Source organism: Nanorana parkeri, unplaced genomic scaffold (genome assembly GCF_000935625.1).
Source record: "Nanorana parkeri isolate BGI_ZX_2015 unplaced genomic scaffold, ASM93562v1 scaffold457, whole genome shotgun sequence".
NCBI classification, from domain to species: Eukaryota; Metazoa; Chordata; class Amphibia; order Anura; family Dicroglossidae; genus Nanorana; species Nanorana parkeri.
Window position 1 is genome coordinate 708344 of NW_017306725.1, and position 14959 is coordinate 723302.

Consider the following 14959-nt stretch of genomic DNA (forward strand, 5'->3'; position numbering starts at 1 on the left):
CGACAGTCGTGCTCATTTATAGAACTCATACATACAGGTACATACCCACAAACACCTCTCCATGTCAAAACTAGGTGAGATGTAGTTAACTACAGAGAAATGAGGACTTGGTCTTTGTAAATAGTGCCCAGACTGTATAGTAAGACAACTCTTTGCTATGGCAAGTGCACAGCCCCAAACTCCATTTTATTTCTTGTCCTTTGCATCTCCAGATTTACCTCTGAACTGTGAGGGTGGTACACGATTTTCAATGCATGGATTCACCATCCAGGTTATTTTAAAGTACATCACGTGTTAGATTTTGATATCAGCATGTCAGGGGTTGATCTGAGCACTGAAGGAGCTTGAGAAACCTTTTCTTATGTCTCCATTTCATTTATAGGGAGGAAGCCATATCTTTACTGATCTCATTACAGCCTGTGCCAGATAAGATCAGCGTTCTAGTCTGTTACTGTTTTCTAGAACCGATTTGCATGAATGAGAAGCAATAAAAATCAAAACCTTTTGTTTGTATACAAAAATATATTATATTGGAAAAAAAACTTAATTACATTTGTTTCAACTATAACATTACAAATTATTTCCATAAAAGCATTTTAAATTACAATTAGGCAACATTATGTAAAAAATAGTCAACTGTATCCATATCTTGCGGGAACGCCTGCATTATGTAACCCTGCTTCATGACGATTTACAGCCTTCCGTGTTCTTAGACTGATCACACTGACCAGCTATACAGTTCTTTACATACCTGCAAGAGACAAGAGATACAGATGTCAACCAAGTATAGCCCAATATCCTAAAAACAATAGAAATGTATGGCCAACGCTAAAGTTTGTCTAGATATGTAGCATTTGATAAATAAACAGGTGCAGTGCAAAAGAACTTCTGCAGAGATCAATACTCAGTGGCTGGGATGGAGGAATCCATATAGAATTCAGGAGCCAGTAGGATTTTCTTAGCAGCCAGTTCCATTGACAACTAGAGAATACATCCAAAGTTAGGCGCCAACTGTAAGTTTTAAGGAACATTGGCTACCTGGCTCCTGGGATTTGTCCAGCCTTATGTTAAACACATTAAGAAAAGGTATAAAAAAACAAGTAAGTAATTTGTGTTTTATAATGGACCTAACTATGTTGTTATGACAAGTAAGGCAGGGGCTGTCATCCTCATTCTGACTTCACAGCCTAGAACAAGATGCTCCAGCATTTCACTCGCTAGTTCATTGACTTACTATATAATAAATTCAGGACGTCATTCACAGAGAGCATGCGCCTTCAAAAAGTCAGCAAAGCAGCTTACAGGTTCCCTTTTAGTCAGTTGGTTATAGATACACGGCTTCTAAATCCTGCATGTTCTCTGCTCGGGAAGCCTGTGTACTGTGCACATTACATGAATGTTTGGGATAGTCTATCATTAGAGAGCCCAGGAAGTAAATGATGCAAATGATGTGAGGCACACAATTCAGTTCTGCCAAACCTCATCATAATGTAATCCAAGGAGGTCTGGACAACAAAAATTACAATTATGCGCTAAAGTGTATGGGTCCTCGCCAAGTCCAAAATGATAGATTATGATGTGGCGTTAATGGCACTAACAAGCTGGCTGTTCTTTTCTTGCTTGTAATTGCTGCATGCGTGTGCACTCCATACAGTAATATATATATATATATATTTTCGGGTCTTTAGGGAATCCAGTGCAGCGATAATCGCTTGGAGAACTATGGGGTTAGGGCTTTTCCCCATAGTTCTCTGAAGAGTAACGGGAGGACACAAACTAGCATCCTCCCGTTACCCAAAGCTCAGTATACCTCGAGCTGCAGCTCGCGGTATACTGAGACGACGCCCCTGAAACGGATCCCGACAATTATGTCTGGATCCGCCCAGCTGCGTGAGTGACAGCTGGCTCTGCCTATCTAGAGGAATCACTCTACCGCCCCCCACCCCGTCCGTTCCGCCAGTCAGCGCTGGAGGATCATTGCTGGAATCCAGCTCCTCCCCTGTCACGGCAGAGGCTTGACAGGATTGAGAAGCGAGCGAACGCTGGTATGTGTTCGCTCACCTCCTGATCTACTGAGCCGACTTGTGACAGTCTCATTGTCACAGGTCGGCTAGAACTATGAGGTGAGTGAAAAGCACTCACCTCATAGTTCTCCTTTAAAGCTCAAGTTCAGCCAAACCTTTTTTTTAGTTTTTAATAGAGTTGGGAAGGGTAAGAACTCCTGTTATGACTGCCCACCACTCCACTGGGTATGGTTCCCTAAATTCCCATCTGACAACTCTTCATTGTGTTCATTGTACAGTCCGTATTTCAGACAAATTCATATGAATCATGCAGCCCTCATTCAAACTGCTCAGAACCCAGGAAATGCACCCAAATATAACTTAAAGGACTACATTTAACCTGATGTAGACAGCTACGCTGCAATAAACAAAAAGGCAACATAAAGGGACCCTGTCACAGAATAAAACCCCTGCATGAGGAAGCAGCCATTTTACAACTCACCTGCACCCTAGTTATTCAGCTAGAGTGGAATAAGTGAACTGAACCTGTGACCACTTAGATCCAATCATTAGAAGCAGAATTTAAATAGACAGGACCTCATACTGGATATGATGGGGCATTTGAAATATGGATCACCTCAAGTCAGGTTCATGAGGTCCAATGGTTCAGTACAAAAGGAAAGTCCCTGATTTCGGCAGCACAAGTCTCGGAATGGCCATTTCCATTAGATCCTTCTTTCACATGTGGTTTCTTTCATGACATGTACCTTTAATTGATTATTTAATACAGACTAACTACATTAGGCTTAGCTGAGCCTATCCGTTATACAAATAGTGGATCACTTACTAGTTACTGACCCCTGAGCAGACTTAAAGAAATTCAAAAAACAGTTGGCTTTGTGACAATATAAAATATTGGATATTATATTATCTAAACAAGGAAATTGCATAAAGCTTAGCAAGGAGCTAAGAAAGCGATAGGGAACAGTCATGTACAAATCTACTCACTTGCTAGTGTCCTGTCAAGATCAGCAATAAAATCTTCCAACTCTTTTGTATCTCCAAGTTTAGCTGTAGAATTAAAAAAAAGACAAGTATTGCTCCAGCATCACTTTAAAAGGTCTTATCAGTGTAAGCAACCAGTATCCCTAAGGATCAGACAGGCTCAATGCTCATTAGATTCTCTGTTCATCTCAGTTTCCCAGCACTCCCATTTACTTCCCAGCATCACTGCCTAAAAACAGATACATCTCAGGATCTGTTTATTTCAGATAGCATCACTCTACCTAACATCATTTTAGTTTTAATCAAGCCGTTGCCCAACAGATTTACATTATAGGGTGAATATTTTCATAATTTTAAATTCACCAGTTTAGAACTATGCTGCATAAAAACCTGAGTGTAGGTCGCTATTGTCGATTTCTCTTTCTAAAATGATAGTTACCTGGCAGTAATACTGATCCAAAGGCATCAACAGTTTAAGTCACTGACCTGGAACAAGTATGTAGATCGGGAATCATTACTTTACTGGCTACATTCTTGTTCTAGAGAAAAGACATCTAGCATTTTAGAAGGAGATCTATGGTAGACTACATATTTTGTGTACGTTTCTCCTAAAGTGGAACTACAGTCTATCATTTTTTTTTATTTGCTTTGTGTGAATGGGCACAACCATATCTGCTTATTACATATTCAAGTTCTGCTTGCCAATTAGTAGTGCTACTGTAGTAGTACTGATTAGTGGCTGTTCCCTCCTGATCCACTAAGCTCAGTGGAAGTCTACAAAGACAGGGTCTGTTGACAACTATAGGCTTTCTAGAATGTTAATTGACCTGAACCTCACAACGCTCCTGGTAGTCAGAGCATGTAGCTTTAGGCAATCCAAAACAGCATCCCCCTTCTTACTCATGGCAAGGAAAAGGTCCTTCTTTCTCCAAATAATGCCCTTTTCTACTGTCCATATGCACCCTACTAAATCATGCGTGAATTTATTGGTATGATAATTTGTAGACAAACACCAGGCCAATTTTTTTATTTTAGTTTTGGACATGGTTTAGAAAGGTTTGGATCTTTGTCAGGTCGGTTTGTACCATCATAAAGAGCGATTTCCCTACATGTCCTATATAGACAGTTATAGAAACCTTATAGATTTCAACCCTTCCCTACTCTACCCAGTTTTGGCTTTGGATGAAGTCTAATGCAATTGTTGGCAAGTTAGAACATACTGTACCTTTTCGTGGTGTTTCAGTTGGAGAAGACAGTGATGGAGAAGACAAGGTTGGGGAGTTTAGCTTTTCATCACTGAAGCTAAAACTGTTTCTGCAAAGCGAATCTGCACCTGAAAAACAGAAGGCTACAATAAGCCTATATATAAAGGGGTAGAGAATGCAAATCATACGATCAAGTTTCAAGGTGCCCATACACCTTGCGATTATCGCAAGGTGTATGGAAGGCGTGCTACCGTTTCTACTGTACGGTCGCATGTCTTTTGTCTCCCGTGCAGGCTTGAAAACCCGCAGAGAATCGTACTATTGTCGGCGGGTTAGTGCCGTTCTCGGGAGACAAATGCTGAACGGGCCGGTGTGCGCAAGCGCACACTGCCCGTTCAGCATTGCAGTCATCGGAAGACCGCCCCTCAGGGGGGCGGGCTTGTGATGATTGCAAGTACGATCTGCCTGTCCAAGATGGGCAGATCGTACAAGCTTTTAATTAGCTTCTAAACATCGCAAGACAAATGTCTTGCGGTGGTTGTAAGGGGCATGGGCACCTTAAGGACTCTGATTCATAAAATCCAAGATAGAGGCCACCACATACTATAATGACCAAGTCATAGTTTGTGCAAATTGTATGCAAGCACGTCCTGTTTATTTTAATAATGATTTTCAGAAAATCAAAACCAATACAAAACCATCCACAACTATACTCCCAGCTATATAAACCGCATCTCAAAATATCCCCCAAACAGTCCTCTCCTCCTAAGACAATCTGCTTTCTAGCTGCCTCATCCCATGCTCACCTCAAGGACTTCTCTAGACCCTCTTTCATAATCTGGAACGCCCTACCCCAATCTGTCTGGCTATCTCCTACTCTGTCCACCAGATCCCTGAAAACTCATCTCTTCAGGGAAGCCTATCCCGCCTTCACCCGAAAACTGCACTTTTACCTTCTCCTTCAGCTCATTCCTTACATTTTTCACCATTTGTATCACTTGCCCCTTCCTTTAGATTGTAAGCTCTCACGAGTTGTTATTTTGTAAAGCTCTGGCACTAATTTCTGTATAATAATTATAATAATTATAATAGCTTGTTGCATCAGTTTTCTCATAGCTAAATAACAAATAAGCTATAAGATGTATACATAGCACAGTACAGAAAAGCATACTGTTGGTGTACAAAAAAAATTCAGCCATCCGCATAAATAGACACCAGAAATAAAATGGAAGAGTAAAAGGTTAGAGGATTGCAGAACTGTAGTGTTTGCATATGTTGTGTATTGACTTTTCAGTCTCTGCCCTTGTTTCTCCAGTTTGTCTGTGCCAAAGCGGATGGATATCTCTTGGTAGGTCAAAACAACAGATATTGCTACTGTAATCACTATTAGCTTAAATCAGGGCAGAGTCAATGCCCAGCCCTCAAATTTCATTAGGTTACCAGACTTTTTTTTAACATTGCAATAAAAAAAAAGAAATAGCAAACTAAAGTTTTTTAGAAGTACAACAGGACATACTTTAAAATCCAACTTGTACTTATGCTACATTTCATCTATACTGCAGGAGAATTAGGCAGTACCTTAGTGTAACTGGCCAATGATGGCGTCAGTAAATGTGAGCGGGTCACATGACATCTGATCTTATCCAATGTACCGTATGTTGAAGCTCCCATTTCTATCAAGGTTCTATAGCTCAGTTGCACATTTGGTGTGGTTCTATGCATAGTTAGAAGTTAGCCTGGCAAACCAAAGCAGGAACAGCTAAATATAAGGAACCCGCAGAGGCAAAGTTATAGTTACAAAGCTTTACCCAAACATTAAAAAAAATATATAATTATAACTGTAAAATATTTCCTGTGACTGTACAAAAGTGAGCTTGTTATGGAAGAACAGTATTAGTATACAAAATGTAAAATTTAAGAAGTTACAGGATTCCATCAAAGCATACAAGGTTCTTCACATGTTTATGGTGAATTATAGAAGTAAGCAAAAATTCAAAGACTCCACCAGAAGCAGTGACACAACTAGAAAAAAAGAAAGACCATTTTCTAGTATGGGTTGGGAAAAAAAAAAAAGCTTCCAAGTCCTTGCGCGTGAACACCTCCCATCAGCTTTCAGAAGGATCCTCCAATATTTCCAATGAATGCAACCATTAGCTAAGACACTGGCTAGGAGATCCAATGGCTTATATTGAGTACATCCATTAGGATCAATACAGCATCACTAATGCCAAAATACCCTGGGGACACACTTTATTTGCATTCCTGGGTAATAACGCACTAACCCTAAGGAAAACTTTGACAGCAATTAGTGAAACTCTACAATAAAGAGGGAAGTACCAGGAGGCTGTGCTGTCTATCTATTTTTATAGTAATGGTAGCTATGGAAGAAACACAGCAAACAACCAACAACTTCTCTAAATGCAGTGTCACATAGGGGTTGATTTTCTAAAGGCATATAGGCTGGTCACTTTGCAGGGGAATTTCCTCTTAGCTTAGTAAATGAGGTGAACTCTGCTGACTTTCATCATCTAATAATGTGCAAGCAAACAGTTTGTTTTTTCATTTTCCTTGCCCGTGATTGTGTATTCGTTGCAAAGCGAATTTCACCACATCCACTAAGCTAAAATGTCCATGCAAAGTGAAAATTCCCTTGCTAATATTAACAGCCGATTTGCCTTTAGTAAAATCAACCCCACCGAGTACTCTGTTCAGATGTGACTGGTTAACAGTATCTGCTATCCATATGTTCTGTATAAATGTGGTCACTGTGACTCCTGGTTGACAGCAGACACCCTTAGGCCCTGCTAACACATATGTTCATGTTGTTTGTCCATTTCCTTTTCTGTTTTGACATTTTTGTGGTTCAGATGTGTTAAATATGTACAACACTGGATGGTGCATATTTTACAATGGATGGTGGATGCCTCGGATATTACAATGGCCATAAAAGGTGCAATACATTGGTTTAGTCAAACTGCACTTAAACAGTGCAGTGATAGGAACTACTTTCCGTGACCTCAGTCTGTGGTTTACCTGTGGTGGTAGCAATCATTAAGTTGCAGGAAACTGGAAAAACATAAACTGACTAGGTGTGAATAGATATAGCCATAGGTGTATGTACTAGGCCAGAGGAAGGTAAGATTCTTCCCTTCAGACAACTGCTCAGAAACTCAACTGGATATGCTAAAGGGTCAATCCACACAAGAGCAATACTTATTATAGGTGGAGCCTGGTGGGCTGAGTAGGCACCGGGAATCCAATATTGTTAGATGGCCAACAAAAAGCTCTCCCTGACAAATTCTTGACATTCCAAACTATACTCCTGCCCACCTGGGAGTTTTGGATGCTTCCACCTACATTAGAGTCACCCAGTATCTCCAGTTTCACTGTTTAATAAGAAATACATGAAAATAAACTCCGTCTCCCATGAAAAAGTGGGATCCGGTCATAACGCCACAGGACCTGTACAGACCCATGAACACAAGTGCAGACACTTGACCCATAAAGTATGAGAGATGCAAGTGGTTTAACGTTTCAGCATCTACCAAAAATATCTGTTTTGGGTAAACTGAGCCATAGCTTCTTAAAAACAGTTCTGACAAGGATACTACATTCATAATTCAGAGTCCCAATAGCAAATACTGCAGGATAATGTATTTCTGAGTACATCAGAGTTTCACACCAACAGAAAAAGAAACTGAATACTGACTAGTAGAGGCTACCAGAGAAAATTACACAGGTCCTGTTACTGAGCAGCCATTACAGCAGGGCTGGAAAAATTGCCAGGTAGCCATGCTCCTTCAAAATGACAGCAGGTCCGCAATTTTTGAGGTTTTCTCTAGTTTCCGTCAATGGAACTGGGTCCTTAAAAATCCTGCTGGCTCCTGGATTGGACAGACTGGATCCTGAATTCCATATTCATTTGTGCACCCCTGTATTGCAGTATATCATTACAGATGAAAAGAAGAAATCATCTCCAATAAACAAGCCGTTTTAGAACACACAACAGTCTATGTCCAGAGCTACATTCTAAAGATGGAAAATTACAAAGCTGGCTTTATCATGCACACAATAAACGAAAGCTGGCATTCTCTTAGCAACCAGAACAAAAAAACAATGCAGTAACTGTAAAAACCACATGCTTCCTGTTTTTACAAAGTATGTGTCAGACAAATATAACTTGTACCTATGTTGTAACCAAGGAAAATCATTTGTACTGGAACATGGCTAGTAAAGTCACAGGGATACACAATATGAACCCAGTTTAAAAATATCACATGCTTCATAACACCTGCAATTCTCGTTCATATTGGGGAGCCTCAGGGGAACAAGCGGCCTTTCATTTTTGAGTCATCTTGCTCATTTCTGTCTCCAGAGATTCTTCAAACCCAGTTCAGAATTCAATAACCTAAAACCCCAGACAGAGAAGTGTAAAGAAGCAGGGAAATCTTTACTGATCACCCTGCAGGTACTAATGACACTAGACCATGAGGGAAAACAAAGAAAGCTGTATTCATGATCAAAGAGAATAGAAGAGGTCTTCCTGATTAACAGATGAGGTCATTCACTAACAGTCTTGTGCTACCATTTGCACAGGTATGACATAATGGTCAGACAAGTACTGCCAGGATTTTGTTTCAAACTCGGAGGCAGTCATACATCATGGAGACAGTACTGATGGGCCACATGTCAGGAATGCATTTTAATCCTGGGGTAGACGACCTGCCATGAATCATGATGTGCAGGCTGTCTACTGGCAGATGCAAAGCTAACTTCAACCAACAATCAAGAGTTCAGCTTCACTTAGAAAACGTATGTACAGGGTTTCTTCCTGCTAATCAGGCAGCCAGCCAACAATTTAGAGAATTGTCAATGCTGCACAGTGTCCTAACTCTGTGGGTAAGCACAGGCTGTCCCTGCAGCACTGGATATCTTTCAAATAAGTATCAAAAAAAGTTTCAAAAAACTTTCAAATAAGTAGGTAGCTACTGTTGACTTTACTCTGAAGTCCTAAGTCACTGATCCAAAACAATACTTCTCACATAGGTCAGCACATGAGCAAGGGTGATGACTGGGCCCATACACTGACAGTCAATCATTATGCTTCATGACATTCCCCATCAACTATGTCATAAGGATTTTGCTGAAAGAGCACAAAAACAGGACAAGCACCAAATATGCAGGTCCTATTGAGGATATTTCTAAAGAGACTGGAAGGGGGGTATATGTGAAATGTAAGGCTGGGGTCTTACCCCATTCATGTCTAACCTCCTGAATGTCTAAAATGGATTCAGCCCTTATGCAATTGGCAGGTATACATGAGGACAGGTTTAGGGTAGAAGCCGAATCCCTGTTTCCATTTCATGTTGTTCCCATAATGTCACCTTAATAGTTGCTTACTTTCTGAGTCGCTGATTCCACTGTCACTGATACTAGCACTGCTCCTCCTCTTCATGGTCTTCAGGTGTTCATCATAACAGAAACGCCTCTTATTAAACGGCGAGGAGAAATCTTCCAACACCGCATCAAATTCACACAACACTTCATTCAAATCGTCATCGTATTCAATAAAGGCAGCTGCAAGAAAGGAGAAGAGAAAAGGGTCACATATGTACGTTTATGTCTCACACTCAGTTTTTTTATTACATGACCAGTTGAGGTGCAGATCCATAAAGTAACATTAAGTGCCTAAGCCTAAAAAAAGCACAATAAGCTTTAGGAAACCTGTAATAATCAAGGTACATTAGTACAATGTTATTACTTTTTTAAAGGCTCTTAATGGTCGCCATGTGATTGCTTCTTTCCTTAGTTACGAGTTGACCTGTGAAGCATCCTCAGGCATCTGGGGCTATAGGAATGATTGACATCCCTAGAAACTCCCTGCCTAAAGTGATTTGGCTGGAGGGCATGGGAGCAGTAATCAGTACTCCAACTACAGGTACGCCTTGCGTTGGCATCCTGTAACTACAAAATAGGAAGAAAGGACACAGACTGACCCGCTAGGACGGATCTGCTTCCATGCCTGGCATGGTCAGTTACAAACAAGAAAGCGGTTCTTTCCGAAGAGGATTGGCAGGTATATTAAAGGTCTTGGCCATATTTCAGAGACTGCAGTGGGCTTCATTTTAACTTTAATTTTCAAGGTTCACATACACTTTAGTGATCTCATTTTATTACCATAATTACAATTACACACACACACACACACACACACATCACAAAACATAGCTACAAGTATTGATACAGCAAAACGAGCGGCCCGTAAAAACAGTACTACTACTATGTAGCATAGTAATACACAAATGAATATTGCCTATAATCTAGGCAGGATGAATGACAGAAAAAGGCAACACTGCTGCAGTCCACCGTCCTAGGCAAGGCGATGTATGAAAATCAGATCAAAGCAGACTGGGTGCAGTTGGCAATGGATCTACTTTGTGTTAGAAACCCTGGATCAGGAAGATGAACCCTGATTGGTTTCCATGACTATGCATCTCCCGCTGTACCATGAATCATATACACCAAGATTAAACATTAAAAGGATGAGAATCTTTAACAAATTCATTTTTGTAACAGATTGGAGAACAGTGCCCTTCAACTCTACAAAGTAAACAAAAATCAAATAACAGGTCGTTGTATGAAGCAGATAAAAAGGAAAATCATTTATAGACAATATCACAGACATAAGTCATGGCAAACCAATCTGTATAAAGTAAAATAGACGAGCTCAAGCGAGCATGAAACCACAAAGTGAGTCACCGTCTATTACAGGACTTGGTAATCCCATAAAGATATACTCATGTCATTTTGAGAGAGTGATTGGTTTTCAAGAATTTCCCCTGACTGCCTGCTCCAGCAATCATCAGCTGGACAGATTTCTAGAAGTAGGTGGGCAGCAGAGTCTGTGTAGGCAGCTGTATTGGCAGCACTGCAGAACTCTTCCACTGTGGATACTCTTCATAATAGAACATTAGCGGGAGGCTGAGAACAAAGGGCACAGAAAGCCTCTTTGGCAGAACTCCCCACTTTCTGGGAAGTCTTTGACTGAATAGAGACAGTCCGAACACACATTGAATAGCCGCATCTGCCATGACAGAAGCCTGCCGAGCACAGGTTAAAGGCGGCACAATTCTTCAAAGTGGCTTTTATCATCACAGCAAAGCTTCATATCTCTGTCTATAGGATGACTGGTACAACCAGATGAAGTGTGCAGAGACACAGATTAGCTTTATTATGCAATGCAAACCTCATCGTCACCCATAATATGCTCAGGCCAAAACAGACCGCAACGTCAGCACATAGCATGGGGTCATTCAGTAAATACAGCATTACAGTCTTTATTCATTCGCTTTCAATAGTTACATGTTTTCCTGTTACATTCAATGTAGAGATTTGTTGGTAAACACTAAAATTAGGTATGCGTTTGCCTAGGGCCTCTTTCACAAGGGCAGTCTGATCGGGCTTGCCTGTCTTTTTCCAGACGGACCCAATCAGATGCCCAATGTAAGTCTATGGGCAACCATATCTAAATGCTCGGGCGTCTTCTTACATCTGGTTACTCACAACTCTTTCCAGTTCCACCAGAACAAAAAAAAGAGATCAGAGTTCCGTTACGCCGCACTTGATCGTGCCGGATCAGAGACAGATGTAATCTGATGTAAGCGGACACATGTCTATTTACATCTCACCCCCCCATAGACCGACATGGGTCCGGTAATTTCATTTTTTTCCCCTCCATTTTTCCATTCCAATGAGGCTAGGTTCAGATCTGAGCGATAGCCGGGACGCGCACGATCGCGTTCGGGTGCACACAGCGATTGCTGTGTGGCCCCATTAATTTCAATGGGGTTACATCTGCACGGCAATCGCTAAAAAAAAAAAAAGTGCAAGTACTTCTTTTGGGACACCACGCACTGCTTTTTTAGCCGCATTCATGTTCAATTGCACGGGTGGATTTGCAGCGGGACATTGCGCAATCCGCCCAGCGCGACTGGGGTGCCATTAGAAGATAATGGCACCACCAACGCAATCGGCTGTGGAGGGCGACTCCGTGACCATTCGGCAAGCCACGCGGCTTCGTGCATGATTGCCACGTGGAGACAGAACGTGTAAATGTGAACCTAGCCTCAGAGGGGTATCTGTGCATTGATGCCCACCTGATCAGACCATGTGAAAGGGGCCTTACAGCCTCTTAAAACAATGTAAAACCCTGAAAATGATGGCACCAAGCAAAAGAAGTATAGTTGTAGTCACCCTTCCAGTGGACAACAAATCCATGATTACAGAACTGTGGCCAACACTGCTAACTAACACTTCCAGCAGTGTCAGACTGTATGCCCCCCCCACAGCATACTGTGGTTTCATCTGCCTACCCCATGCCATTACAGGGCACAGCAGTGATGTAGCAGCAGGATGAACCACAGCACACAACAAGGGGGGGTACACAATCTGCCACACCTGGAACTGTCAAATAGTAGCGGTGGCCATGGCTATGGAGGACACCGGAGATTGGAGTCTTGGCTAATGGAAAGTATTAATATTTTCTTTGTTATAGGATGGCAATAGCTCAGTTCTTTAAAGTTACAGCTTCAATGGCCCAGTTACACATTGAGGTGTCCAGCTTCCCCATGATAAAAATAGGGTCATTGCAGAGCAGCAGTGCGGTATTAAAAGTTAGGACAATGTCCATTTTTTAGTGATTTTTTTTTGGCAAAGAAGTCATCAAAACGCATATAATACGCATTTTGATGCATTGGCAGCAGGTATGAAGACACCTGGGTTAATGGATGTTAACCCCATCCACTCCAAATGTTCAATTCAAAAACACACTGAAAATGCCCAACACACAAGATAAACGCAGGTCAACACACAAAGCAAACGCACGTTGACGTATGACAATGCACCTGCCTAATGCTACAAAAAAAGTCGCACACCTCTATGCACACACATACATCTAAATGGGACCTAACAGCCACTGAGATGTCAGATAAATAAGGCATGCATTACTTTTTCTACAGCATGGCCGCCGGGAGATGCGTTGGGGGACATTCAAATGAAAGGCAACACAACGCACCTAGCGCCTGGTACAACATGCTAGGTGTGCTGTGTGCAATAGTGTGCGCTAAACACAAAGTAACATGCGCCAAGTGTAATGTTATAGTGTGCACAGGCCTTTAGGATTTTATTTTAGCATGATAGATAAAAGGGACGTCAACGACAGACACGTTTCAGCCTATCCTGGCCTTCATTTTTTGCCTAATCTCTGGCTGAAACGCATTTAGTTTGATGTCCTTTTTGCTGCAATAAAAGAAAACGACACCTTTGTGAACGTGGTTCAGGTTATTCCCATATTCAGGGTGTTACATGAAACATGGTCACAGTCCAGAGCCCCCCTTACTAGAATCACAGGGTGCTTCTTCCCACATGATTCTGCTTAGATCTGAATTTGGTGCAGCTGTGCATGGCTCCACCCACAGGGTCTGTGAATGAAAAGACTACAAGTCCCATCTGGCACCACAGCAGAGGGGCTCATAGTTGTTAGTGGAGTACCAGTGGTAGGTCCTCCAGCTCCAGCCTGGAGGTACAGTCTGCAGGAGGCTGAGCATTGCACCCTCCATCCATTGATTGATTGCAGTGTGATGCTTTGCAGCCTCCAATGAGACAAAATGTCCATTTGTCCTTTCATTTATGTGCGGGGAGTTATTACTTTGATGAAAAGGTGGCCGATACCTTTACAGATCAGATGGAGTCTGGCTTGTTGGGACTTGGAGTACTGTCACTGTCCCCCCTGCTGAGGTCCAGTCCTGACCTTGCACTAGCCCAGTGAGCTGACTATCACCTTACATAGCACTCCTCCAGAGCAGTCCACATTCTACTATTCTATCACCTTCCTATGTTAGGATCCCACAATGGTAGCACCCTACAATGTGTCCATCAGACATAACCATGTACAATGGAATATATGATATGTAAAAGCCACCCTATACAAGACAGTAGTATCTCAGCTGACACCAGGAGCAGAACCTGAGCAGGAACACATTACATGATGATGGCAAGTGATCCCTTCCATGGTACCATAGGCAGACGTGACAAGTGCACAGAGCGATCCACAGCCCTTAGTACATCAGTGAAAGTTGCTGCATCTTACCTCTCCTTGATGTCTTCACTGTAGGGGACTTCATAGCTCCGAGTCACTACAAGCAGGACAAGATTATAAGTAGAGATGCTCTGATCGTTCTCTCCTTCGGACAGCGCACACAGATCTGAGCTCGCTCCGTGCTCTTCATAGAGGGCGCCGGTCAAATTTATATTTCAGCCAAACCAGCTCCAGCGAATGAATAGCAATACAAGGCAAGTTCGCAGAATGGAGGAGGGTGTCCTAATGTCATTGTTTTATGGGGACATTCAGGAGCTTTCACCCTTTGGATTCCTTTTTCTTTTTTTTTAAATGGCCAAATCATTTTTTCCATTTATTTACACTCCGTGATAAAATAGCCTCAATAAAAGTTGGTAATGTAGAATTAAACTCTCTTTTTCTTGCAGATAGCTACTGCTTGCTAGCAGTAGATATATACCAAAACATAAAAAAATGTAAAAAGTTACCAAAAAAGGTTTTACTTACCTGTGTCTTCGACGCTCGCTCCTGCCCGAAGATCTGAAGATTCTCAAGCAGCCGGGAAGGATCATGGGGTGGGCGCATGCGCAGTAGAGATCTTTGGCAGGGTAGAAGAGGAGAGACACAGGGTA

The 14959-nt window shown here is 41.8% G+C and overlaps 1 protein-coding gene across 1 annotated transcript; it reads right to left on the minus strand.

Annotated features, from left to right (window-relative positions):
* Positions 1 to 652: 652 nt before the first annotated feature.
* On the minus strand, positions 653 to 14424 carry RGCC (regulator of cell cycle). Its single transcript, XM_018560479.1, has 5 exons — positions 14361 to 14424; positions 9614 to 9790; positions 4234 to 4341; positions 3012 to 3074; positions 653 to 751 (listed from the first exon to the last, which is right to left on the minus strand). Exons 1-5 carry the CDS (start codon positions 14392 to 14394, stop codon positions 744 to 746), a joined length of 390 nt encoding a protein of 129 aa, XP_018415981.1. The 5' UTR covers positions 14395 to 14424; the 3' UTR covers positions 653 to 743.
* Between the last annotated feature and the right edge of the window lie 535 nt (positions 14425 to 14959).

Bases quoted from the DNA above. Each gene is read 5' to 3' on its own strand.
- RGCC (XM_018560479.1), bottom strand. From the start codon at position 14,394: ATGAAGTCCCCTACAGTGAAGACATCAAGGAGAG. The intron at 9,791-14,360 runs GTAAGATGCAGC...CCTTTCTTGCAG, and splicing joins AGTGAAGACATCAAGGAGAG to CTGCCTTTATTGAATACGAT. The intron at 3,075-4,233 runs GTACAGTATGTT...TTAATTCTACAG, and splicing joins AACTGAAACACCACGAAAAG to CTAAACTTGGAGATACAAAA.